This window comes from Sorghum bicolor, chromosome 2 (genome assembly GCF_000003195.3).
Source record: "Sorghum bicolor cultivar BTx623 chromosome 2, Sorghum_bicolor_NCBIv3, whole genome shotgun sequence".
Taxonomy (NCBI): Eukaryota; Viridiplantae; Streptophyta; class Magnoliopsida; order Poales; family Poaceae; genus Sorghum; species Sorghum bicolor.
The window spans coordinates 68,961,336-68,973,595 of NC_012871.2; the positions used below are offsets into that span (position 1 = coordinate 68,961,336).

Sequence of the window (12,260 nt, forward strand, 5' to 3'; positions counted from 1 at the left end):
TATAGCTGGTCTACCCACATGGTTTGCCTATGGACCTGTGGTTGTTACGCACAAGTCTTTGTTTTAAGTTCCCTCTGTCCGTACAGAAACCACACTTGCTTCTTGAGTCCATCTAGCCTCTGCAACACATCCCCGGTCACCAGCCACCATCAATTGCCGGAGCTCTTCAATTTCGACGTGTAGGGTACTATGAAAAACGTATATACCATCCGCACTTCAATTTTGATGGGACGGCTGGGTTTGTAATATTAATATTTTTGTTCATAATTAGTATCACTAAATGCATCTTTGAATATATATTTTATAATAAATTTATTTGTAGATATAAATGTTATTAATATTTTCTAATCAGCACATATCCAGATATCCTATAGTTACATACTTTTTCGGGACAGTTTTTCTATTAAATAAACGAACGCAACAGTTTGACAAGTTTTGAATGGAACCTGTCAAATTTCTTTGAAATGCGTTCAATACACCTCTAGTGGCTACTGCAGCTTTTTTACTCATGTATGTACGACCTTCTTTAGCTTTTTGGTTAGCACGAGTTTTTTTTTTCTGTCCTTATTACAAGATCGACGACACGGATGTTCATACGGTATCTATATTGACATTCAGCCTACTATTAGGGATCTCTCAACTCTCAAGAACAAGTTCTCACTTTTCTATTTTTGCAAAATCTTGCAATTTTGAACCGATTTTTTGTCTATGTGAACATAGAAGTAATTTTCTTGCACTTGATCTGTAAAATAGGACAGAGATACAACCGCACCTGGCCCTTGCACCATCTGGCATCTTTTGGCCGTCTTCTGCCGCTGGCGCACAATCCAATGAACCATTTTTTTTTTTGTTCATACAGAATCCAATGAGCTAAGTTGGTGTAGCAATCCAATCCAATGAACTAGATAAGAGTTAGTGCTAGATGCAGCAATTCTATTTCAGTTTCAGACTGGGCACAGCCGCACAGGGCAACTAATATAATGTGTCAAATGGAGCTAAAGCATCGAAACTAGGTGGACATTCGCAAGACAAGGCAAGATTTAGAATACTCAGATTATACATTTTGGCATCTCTGGATTGAAATTCTTGTGTACTGTATGTCGCGAGGAACACGGAACTCCGTTGCGTTTGTGCTAATCAGGAATTACAGGCAGAGTGGACAGCAGGAAAATGAGAAAAAGAATTATATATAGCAGGAGCCCCGCACCACACAAGTCACAAGGGCTCAGGCGAGGGCTTCGGCACCGGCGACGATCTCGAGGATCTCCCCGGTGATCTTGGCCTGGCGCTGTCGGTTGTAGGCGATGGAGAGGTTCTTGGCGAGCTCGATGGCGTTGTCGGTGGCGCTGCTCATGGCGCTCATCCGGGCGGCGAGCTCGCTGGCGAGCGACTCCTGCAGGGCACGGAGGATCTGGCTGTTGAGGTAGAGCGGGAGCAGCGCGTCGAGGATCTGCACGGGGTCCTGCTCGAACTGCACCACGGGGGAGAAGGGCTGCGTCTCGATCTTCACCTTCTCGCGCTCCACGGTGAGCTTGCCCTCCTTGGTGGTGAGGCGGAAGAGCTCGTCCTCGGTGGCGTCCACGCAGACGCCGTTGATGTCGCAGATCTCGCCCTTGGGGGACATGGGGAGCAGCGTCTGGATGATGGGGTCGGAGCGCACCAGCGACACGAACTTGGAGTAGAGCAGCTCCACCTTGTCCACCTCCTCCGAGACGAAGAGCGAGTAGACGAGGTCGCAGATGGACTGCGAGTCCTTGACGGTGGGCACGCCGTTCACCTCCAGGTCCCGCTCCAGCGGGATGTAGGGGCGGCGCTGGAAGTAGGCGTTGCCTTTCTTCCCCACGCTGATGACGCTGTACTGGAGGCCCAGCTGCTTGAGCTCCTCGATGCGGGCCTCCGCCTTCTTGAGCACGTTGTTGTTGAAGCTCCCGCAGAGGCCGCGCTCGCCGGTCAGGACCACGAGCGCCACCTTCTTGACGGGGCGGGTGCGGGTGAGGGGCAGGTCGATGTCCTCCGTCTGGATCTCCTGGTTCATGTTGTAGAGCACCTCAACCAGCGCCTCCGAGAAGGGGCGGGAGGAGACGACGGCCTCCTGCGCGCGCCGGACCTTGGCGGCGGCCACCAGCTTCATGGCCTCCGTGATCTTCTGCGTGTTCTTGACGGAGTCGATGCGGGTGCGGAGCTCGCGGAGGGAGCACCGCACCACGAGGCCCGAGCGCGGGGCGGAGCTTCCGCGCCGCTGGGTGGTGGAGGCGCTGCTGGCGAGCGCCGAGGAGGACCAGGCGGTGGAGAGGTGGGAGCACGACATGGCTGCTGCTGCTGGTCCGCGGCGACGGGGATCACCAGCGGGCGGCGGCGCGCGGGGGGGAAGCAGAAGAGACAGACAGGGGCGGGGACGGAACGGGAGGGAGGGAAATGGGTTTGGAAGGATTGGGTTTGGGTGGAGAGGTGAGCACGGTGGGGTATTCAAGCCGAGCTGAGTGGTGGAGGGGCAGTGACGGCGAGATGGGGAGGATCATGTGGCTCCGCCGAGCTGGCTGCACCCCCTGCATACCGCTGACGCTCCACACTTCATTTTTTGATGAATTGTCGGGAATGAAAAACCAAAAATAATGCTATGGCCTCTAGTTCCACAAAGGATAGTGGGATCCTGCTCAGGATATCCCACCTTAAACAACAGATACTCTCTACGACCACAATTTGGAGGAGCTCTTGCCCATTTCTACAGGAATCGAATTATTTCCACTGAAATCCTGAATAATTTATGTGTTCAAAAAGGAACCCAAGTTTAAGGCCTGTCCCGAACACATCAATTTCATCACAATTCCGAGATAAAAATGGAACTTTGATGATTCAATCTGTTGAGTTGAATTCACTCGTATAAAAAAACGGCTCACCTAAACTGATGCAAAGTTCATGCCAAAAGAAGTAGAGACTGATGAAATTGGTATTTCAAGATAAAGCAAGGTACTCGAACAAGCACACAGACTGAGTGATACATACAAGTACAAAATATCAGGATTAAGGGGATGCAACCAATTCTGGGAAGTAAAAGTTGAACCTCAGGGTACAACGACAGCAATGGTACTGATGACATCCGCGTAGCCTAATCCCTTGCAGATTGAGCATCTTTCCTTGGTGGCTTGTAGACACTGAAGTCACCGAAATCCCGCCGTCCACTGCACCACACAAGAGGACATACAGATAGCAGTAAATATCTGGTGATGAAAGGAAATCTGGACGAAAAACATCGCGACACAGAAAGATCTTTTGAAGTCACTGGTACATGGCTAAAACTTCACATACAGCTTGGTAAATTCAAGAAAAGGCATATATGAATGGCAACTAACCTGTGGTTAATATTCCAGCCAGAAGGTAAATAACGGGGGTGAACAGCTTCAACAAAGATCTGCCTCCATCTTTGGCAGAACTGGTTAATAGCTTCTTCCCCACCATTTGAAAGCAAAAGTTCCACAACTTGTTTACCGTGATGCCCATGACCCAACAGGGAAATCTTCTTCTCAGCATTCTTGGAAATGGCCTGGCTAGAATTGTCGCGGATGGATAATTCCCTGTCGACATGGCTGTTTCCAGGAGTGCAGGTGCCTCTTGCTTGCTGCTTGGTATCTGTCTTGAGTGTCACAGTGTCATGATCAAAAGTGGTGTCCTCCATGCTGACTGGCAAACTTGAGCCAACCTGGCTCAGGGTTAAATTCTCTAGCTGGTTTTGACTCTCTGTCTCGTCAAACTCCTGTTGACCATTACTCTCAGTTCCATCCTCAGGAAATCGCTCAGATAAGGAATGAGAATTTTCTGATCCATGTCCACTGTCTTCTGAGATGGTATTGCTGCTGCTCTTTCTAATAATATTTTGAGCCTGAGCTCTGAACGAATAGCCCTTTTTCTTTTCCAGACGCCTTCGCTCATGAGGACTCATACCAACAAGTAATGCCACCTCGAGATCTTCAGGAGTCACATCCCTACCACCATAATATGACTTCACAATCTGCAAAGAACTGAACTGATCCATAACAGAGATCTATAGCTAAGAACAAGTACATATTTAACAAGGAAAGAATATGGACGGGTAGGATAAAACAGGTATGTTAATACGTCAATGCCAAAGCTCCCGAAACTGTGAAGTACTACATATTGAGCCAGAAATACTAAAAGGATGCCATCACCTGCATTAGCTCTTCACATCTCTTCAATGGCATGGTGGATCCATGCCGTAGAAGAGCCATGGCAGCGGTCCTCAGCTGCAATGGGGAGACACCTGTTCCATTCAATTTATCTTCAGATACTGATGTGCTCGTAATCAAACTTATATCACCCGAGTTCATTATCTTTTGCACAAAAAGGGGTATTCCAAATTCTTCTGCTATTCGCCTCTTGTATTTCTCAGCTGCTGAATGAGCAATTTCATGACAGTCTACACAAAGAAGTACAATATCATGTGAACGATGGCTCTTCAGATGTTCTGGAAAATGCATCCTGTAGCATGATGGTATTATTCTGTATCTAATATAATGGCTCTTTTCTCCACAGCCAACACAAATATTTTTCTTGCTCTGAATATAGAACTCATTATCTTCGTCCTCTGGACGACCTTTAGGTTCAAAGAGAAGCATGATTGCTGGAGGACTATCTTCAATCAATTTCGCCAAATTACGTTGAACATACCTGGGAATGGGATAGAAGAGCTCGTCAGTTTGACAAAATACCTCTTCATTCATGCTACATGCATGTAAATAGTTAATGGGTGTATATTTAAGAGACAAACCATTCCAATTTTTTGTGGTCACAGTAGCAAAGTAGTCTTCCATCACTAGCATAAATCCTGCAATTGTGATATACAGGGGACTTGCAGGAGAACTTTTTAATGAATAAATCCCGTGAAGCCTTTTTATTAGGCGGTGCTGTCAGCAACTTTTCTCCACTTGGAGCAAAAGAAAACATATTTGTTTGCTTCAAACTTAGGTGTGTTATAAGGTTATAATTATAAACTGACAGTCGACATAATCCACTTGGATCTTTATACTTCTCCAGTAAACTTTTAAAGATGCCTTCCATGCTGGTAGTGATGTCATCTAGCAGATAGCAAAGTTCTTCAACATGAGCGACCACAAGAGGTGACGGTGATGACAAGGAAGGGTACATACTTGAAATGCTTAGGTCAGTTTCTGATATGACAGCAAACACCTCTGTTGGGCCTTTTGGAAGACTAACAGCAAGGGCAGCTATAGCTTGGTCTGACAGAACATATCGTAAGCTTTCATCATGCATCCGAGCCTGGAAGGACCCAAAACCCAAGTTATTAGGAGATACTAGAAAGGAAGAACAGACCTGCAGCTACATAACTGCAAATATGCATGACTATCCTGGTGACCACCAGATGTCACTCGGGCAAGTTTAGCAATGGGCACATGGAAGCAACAAATGCATTTCCAGGAAGAACAAAGTGTACAACTTTCTAAGAAATACTGAAGATTGTCTGTTTTAACCCTTTAATAACACGATGATGTTCCAATGTTTGATCCGGAATTCAAAGATTGATAAAAATGTTACTACATCCAGTCAAGAAAAGTTCATGTTTCAGACAAGTCAGAAACTAGTTTGCTGCTGCTTTCACTTGTCTGAACATCAAGATTTGCTGACCGGAGGTAACAACAAATAAGTAATTAAAAAGATTTACTTTGCAGAGGGAGAGGGAGCCATTTTAAGGGAAATAGTTTTTTTTTTACTGACCATTAAGTCCCTCCATGCACAGAATTTCCAAACAAGATCCTGCAGATGCAGAAGATTAAAAAATCAGGAACAGAAAATACTAAAATCGTTGGCTGGCAAGCTAACCAGAAGACATTCTACAATCAAACAGTGAATACATAAAAGAAGCACCTTCACTTCACTAGACTTTTTGGAGTCGAGACCATGAGTTTGCAAATTTCGTGAGAGAATAGATGCTGCACTGGAAGCTCCAGGAGGACATTCAATTTCTTTTGCATACAGTTGCATGCAGACCATATTTGAGCGATGACTAGCCTCGAAGAAAAAATTGATTTTATCACTGGAAGTATCTGATTAGATATTACAGATGATCAAAGACTTGAGACATGTGATGAAGGCCAAGGGTACCACCGTACCAATATGTGATTTGATGTTGACAAGAAAAGAGAAAATATTTAGGACTATCCAAATCTTATGAGGGTTAATGTATCAATTTCTGCAGTTCAGCAATAGGATGTCATGAGTGCCTCATCACTGCCATCTGCCTTTCTTGGTCCCCCTTAATACTGCTTCCTTTCTTAACTACACATCAGGAATATATAGAGATGACACATTGTGCTTACCATTCAAAAGCTTATGTTGACATTGTGAAAAAAGTTTTTGACACTCAAAATAATAAGAAAGTGGCCATCTAGTTTTCCGCAGGTGAATAGGATTGCATATGCTTGTTAATGAAATACCCCAGCTTACATAACTCCATAGTGTACGATTCAAAGTTCTTTTTCCATTGATAGCACATGCTTCCTAATTTTAATTGATTATTCACAGTTTACCCAGGAAAATCCCAAGGCATGGGTCGAATAGTGTAATTTTTAAAAAGGACTCATCATTTCCAAGGATAATGCATTTCATTTCTGAACCCCAGTACTAGCAAGAAGTGTTTCAAGCTGCTAGTGTCTAAGAATGAAAAACAGCATCATCCAACTCAAGAACCAACAATCCAAAGAACTTTTGTTCTTCATACCATGTGAAATAGTTTAAAAACTTAATGGAACTATGACTTCTACACTCTGAGATAGCAAGTTCAAATATATTAGATAACTGTGAGGTTACTGAACGGTGAACAAAAATGAAGCACAAACTATAGGAAAGGAAAAGCTGATACAGCACTTAGAACATACCACAGGCTTTTGCATGGAGCTCCGATGCCAAACAATTTGCAATGTACAACAGATAGTGAGCATCAGTGCGAGCATACTCAATCATTTCGGGAGTCAGAGGACGCAGTCTCCAATCTTCACGCTGGGGTTTCAAAATCAAGGTAGGAAGAAACAAAATGGGAGCGGATATCAGGCAATTGCAATATTGGAATTTTTGAGTTTCCAACAAACTTATTTTGAATACCAAAAGAAATATGGCTTACAACATGTATGTACTTGGTTATCATTTTCAAAAGCATGTCATCTATTCAACACCAAACATAATGCTCGATAGCAAGTAAGTTCAAGAAAATATCTTTTGTAAAGAAACTTAGAGTTTGCTCAACGGAAGATAAATTCAAAGGTGGTGATCATGAATTATCTTTATTTGAATTGATTAAAACAGCATGGGAACTATGCATTCATAGATGCATGTAATGACTCCACATAATTTAAGATTTGACAACCAGGCTGTGAAGGATGTAAAGACCAGTTATTTGGAAACCAATCAAAACTAACTGGGTAGGTTGGAGCTAATGTACGGTGGACAGTTGACCTTATAAGTTCTCATGGGTAGTAAGCTACCTTACCTTGTTTATATTAAGATATAAATTGAGCAAGTCAGAATACAAGATAAACATATGTAAGCCAAACATGCCTTAAAAGTATGTTTTAGCACTATGTTTTGAATATAATCTATATTTCTATTCAACAACTGAAAAAAGTGGTATCCCTGTAGTAAACTCTGACTCCATGGGACAGCATGCCAAGCAGACCCTAGATCTGCTTCTTTGTTTTATTGTAATTTACAATGTGAAAACATAATAAATAGTGTACTCCTCAGTAACCGAATACACTTTTTTAAGCATTCTGCCTCATATTTCCCGTCCTCTCATGGAAGCATGAGTGCATAAGGTCAACTGGCATTGGATAAATGAGTGGCTTCACTGAACCCGGTACTTTTAAGCTGATACTGAACGATTACCTACCTGCATGGTCTTGTCAGTGGTCACTTCACAATATACTTCAAGCAAATATGCAAGTGATTTTTGTGGTTTTGATAGAGTTTCACATGCCTGTAATAAAATCAGTTGTAAGGCACAATTAAGAAAAGATGCACGCATTCATAGCATAGAAAAAACAAACTAAGGATGTAAATTCAGAAATGAAAAAAAAGGACGTTTCACACAAACTTATCAAAAAATTGAGTGAGGGGGAAAGAAATAAAATTGTTCAAAAACCAAAAGATTTGTAAGCATGATTGTAGCATGCGATTATACGGTGAGCAAAGATGGTTTTATAACTAAAAGTTCTGAACTTCTGATTCTTAACTGCAATGGCATTCCACCACATGATATGTTCATTCACAAAGCTTTTCATGTTGCAGTTATGAGGTTGACATTTCCATGCTTCAGTAATAGAAAGTATAATCAATTATCTGACTGAAATCTATTATATCACTTTTAAAAGGTGAGTGAAAAAGGAGGAACAAGAACACCACATCATCATATCATTTCCCCGCCCTTGGACTAAATGAACCATATAATCTAGAACCTAATACTGAAGCAATCAATATCATATAGTAGCATAGTACAATTGAAAACAACCTGTTTCTGAGAAACCATGATAAAAGTAATAAAGAGGGAGATAACATTTTTCTGGATTGACATTCTTAGTTAACTAGGTACAGTATAGGGGGTCTTCCTTCATTTGTTAATAATACAACTTTTTCAAGTGATACAGTATTTGTTAATCATATTCCTTTCATTTCATAGAGCAGTTACAACATGCATACATGTGATGTGATCTACAAAAAGTTAGAAATGACCCAAAAAATCACTAAACTACCTGCACAGAATTGTTCCTTGTGAAAATGGGGTGTCAATTTAAGCAATGCATGCCACACAACATGCTGTACCAAAAAGGTCTAGCAAGCAAATGACATTAAATGTGTTACATACCAGAAATCTTTGCAGAATAGATAAAATGCGTGAAAAGGATATGTTATGCAGGTACTTACCTTGGCAGTATCAAACATATTCACAACATAAATATGAAAATCCCTTTGAAGCCAAAGAACATCATTGTCAGCTCCATGGAATATCTACAGCATAAGGCAAAAGAGAAATGTGTGTATTTAGGATGTCCTACACTCCTACAGCTTATCTTTTATTCTAGGCTGAGTAATTGAGGGGCATATAAACACAGTAAAGGGAAAAAATAATCTGCTGACATCAGTAGGTCCTACAGCTTATACCTATAATGCATATCCGAAAAGTAAACTCAACTACATTTCAATGGCATGTAAATAGAGTTTGTGGCAGTATCTTTGCTTGTACTGTAATAGAGCTTAAAGTTTGCAGTCACCACTGAAAAATGAAAATAAATGGCTTACCACTGGCAGGTGGCAGCAGGTACAAAGATGTGTTACCTTACAAATAGAAGAATTAGCAAAGACTGGTCGTAGAATGCCCATCACATCATGCAATGCTATTGTGTCTATCAAATAGTCATCATTCTGGGTGGAGATCTAAACAGAACAATCTATATTAAAAATAATAATAAACTTATAAAGAATAGAATGTTGAGGGTGCACGTGCATCTACCAGTAATTACCTGCATTAGTGCCGTATATCCTAGGAAAGACCGAATGCTATGTTGCTCTGTATCAACAGCAAAAGCTCTTTCCTCACCTAATAATCTTGCCAGATGCTCCAGTTGAGCTTCTGTATCAACCCAATTATATGTAGTACTCATTTTTGGGCACTGGGCACCCAGCATAAAGCTATGGAAATCAGGGGGGTTGTTTAGCAAAGATGTGATTTCTTCCTCAAATGGATGAACTTTTTGTGATGATTCTGTATCAATTAAAATGGAATGTCAGAAGAATTAAAAAGAATGGGACCAATTGGGATATGGTCTGATGAGTAATCAATACTCTATATGCTAGATATGCAAATTTCATATCTTACAGCAAAACTTATTCAATCAACCATCCAGCTTGGCTTCCTCGAGTAAAATAGATAGCAATTACTTGAGCATTCCCTTTACTAACTCTACATCCCCTTTACTACTAACTCCAAATAACAGCTTGACTTCCTCGAGAAAAATAGACAGCAATTGCAGTACAAATATTAAAGTTAGTTGAGTATTCCAGAGTCCAGAACATGACAAGCGATTGCTGTTTCAAATGGTAACAGCAATAATCTAGTCTTCAGTTAAGAGCATGACCTGGAGCTCTTCTGTAGCTTGTAACACTATGCTATTATTCCACTATGTGCATCACTAGAGTAGTATGAACAAATAGAAGCACGCAATAGAACAGCGTTTTCCATGAATGCATAAAGCAGCCACTGACTGGAGAATGCACAGCGCTGCCCTCAGGTGTTCGACGAAATTCCTCAGACAGAAAATCCACATCGAACTGCATTCCTCTAATCCTCTACTAGCCTCCCCACCCAGGCCCCCACCCCCACCCCCCACCCCTGTTGCGTCGCGTAGCTCGATCCTACGTACCAGGGGCGCCGTGGAATTCCTAAAACAAGCAAACAACCATACGAGTTCGACGGCAATGCCGAGATCCCCGCAAGCAGGAGCAGGATTCCAGGAGTGCATGCGCGCACCTTGAGGAGGTGGCAGGGGTCCCTCGCCTTCTGCACTTCCCGGCTGAGCACTCTGACGACGTAGGTGTTTGAACGGGGAGTAGGAGTTGTCCGCGAGCACGCGCTTGAACCGGGCCTGCGGCTTCTCCTCCTCCTCGCAGGCGCGGCGGGGGCGCCCCCCGACCCCGAGGCGGCGAGACGAGAAGGGCGCCAGGTTCCGGCGTCGCCTGCGGTGTAGCAGCGCCGCCGCGGCGAGGACCGCAAGGCACGCGGCGGCCGCGACGGCCGCGCGCGATCTGAGGGTGGCGGCGCCTGGCATGTCGCGACGCAGGCAGAGGCAGTCCGACGGTGACGGGAGGGAGAAGACAGAAAAAGGGTAGCTCGATTTGGACCGTTTGGACTTCGGAAGGCGCATGCGCAACCGTGCAAAGGATCGGTCTATGTCGGGACCGGACCTGCTGACTCGAGAGAGTGATAGGATCACCGAGCCAGAGCGTGCGTCTCCTGTAAGGCCCCGCACGCTACCACGGTTCAACAAAAAATGAAAAACTCTCGTGGATTCAAAATCCAATAGTACTCCGTAATTCTTTTTCGTATCATCCCTTCTGGAATAAAAAGGGTTGGATTTCTATAAATCCTACATAATGACTTGTTTTATACAAATTTTAGAGGAATTTTGCAAGAGGTTAAACCAGTCTGTTCGTTTGAGTTTATTAGTCAAATCAGTAAGCATTCAGCAGTATTTTTCTCCCACAACATCTTTTGTTTTCCATCAGACACTTATGTCACTTTTTGATTGTAACAACATTAAGTCCAAAGGCACAAAGACCATATATACCTATCGTCTGTGAGTTGATTTTTTGTTCTCGCGCCACCTCATTGCCTCGTGTGTCGCTGCATTGTGCCCACGCGGGGTTTGCGGGCGCTAGCTTGTGTCACACACTACGGTTGTCTAGCCTGGCGGTTTGGTGTCGTGGTTCGTAATCATGGTGTGATTATTATTGATTCAATTATTGGTTCAATGTGTGGGCCCATGGTAGTTTAGCACTCAAAACACACAAAAAAAATTTCCTAGTTCGAGTGTCTAAACCCAGCATCTAACACCTAGTTCTTTATGTTAGAATGCTCAATCGAGTTCTTACTATGGAGGTTAAGAGGGAGAGAAGGTAGGAGAGCATAGCTTGCAGTGATCTAGGATTCAATTTCTTCTACAAGAGCCCCTGTTCTACCTTATATGTCGGAGGCTGAGAGGAGTACAAAGAGAGTGGATTCGGTGGTCCTAGGGTTTCCTATCCTAATCTTCGAGTTGCTGGCTATTGCTGTTCAAGATTGCGGCAGGGAACCCGCTAGGTGTAGCCTCTGAGCCTCTAGCTGATTAAGATATTGGTCGGTGGGTTAGTTGCACAGTTGTGGTACTAATCTAGGGATTTAGGTGATCCATTTATTTGGTACTCAACAATTGGCATTGTAACTGAGTAGTGGGCTTTGCAGCAATGCGGCTGAGCAACCAAACTAAAGTGCACCTTGTCGTGCTAGGCTCCTTATGTTGGAACACGTTCAGCCGAGGGTTATAGGGTCACCGGTGGATCTGAGGCTAACAACGGTGGCATTTGTTGTACCATCGGGGTAGCGACAGCATGGCAGGGGCAGGGTTACTGGCACCGTGCGAGAGAGCTCAAGCCCAGAGATAGCAAGGCAAAACATGATGACACTGCCTTGTTCGTTTGGCTGA

The 12,260-nt window shown here is 43.5% G+C and overlaps 2 protein-coding genes across 3 annotated transcripts; both read right to left on the reverse strand.

Moving 5' to 3' along the window:
* LOC110432281 (ATP synthase subunit gamma, chloroplastic) lies at positions 1,021-2,575 on the reverse strand. The gene has a single exon (XM_021452374.1). The coding sequence runs from the start codon at positions 2,306-2,308 to the stop codon at positions 1,226-1,228; it is 1,083 nt and encodes a 360-aa protein (XP_021308049.1). The 5' UTR covers positions 2,309-2,575; the 3' UTR covers positions 1,021-1,225.
* Positions 2,918-10,956, reverse strand: LOC8080744 (protein RRP6-like 3). 2 transcript variants are annotated; one of them, XM_021452373.1, is made up of 13 exons: positions 10,550-10,956; positions 9,543-9,784; positions 9,358-9,456; positions 8,947-9,030; positions 7,916-8,002; positions 6,909-7,029; positions 5,899-6,077; positions 5,749-5,787; positions 5,163-5,292; positions 4,784-5,090; positions 4,185-4,683; positions 3,351-4,006; positions 2,918-3,179 (listed from the first exon to the last, which is right to left on the reverse strand). In XM_021452373.1, exons 1-13 carry the CDS (start codon positions 10,941-10,943, stop codon positions 3,107-3,109), a joined length of 2,910 nt encoding a protein of 969 aa, XP_021308048.1. In that variant the 5' UTR covers positions 10,944-10,956; the 3' UTR covers positions 2,918-3,106. The 2 variants fall into 2 exon arrangements, with proteins under 2 accessions (XP_021308048.1, XP_021308047.1); XM_021452372.1 differs by having other exon boundaries at positions 4,784-5,292; positions 10,550-10,955.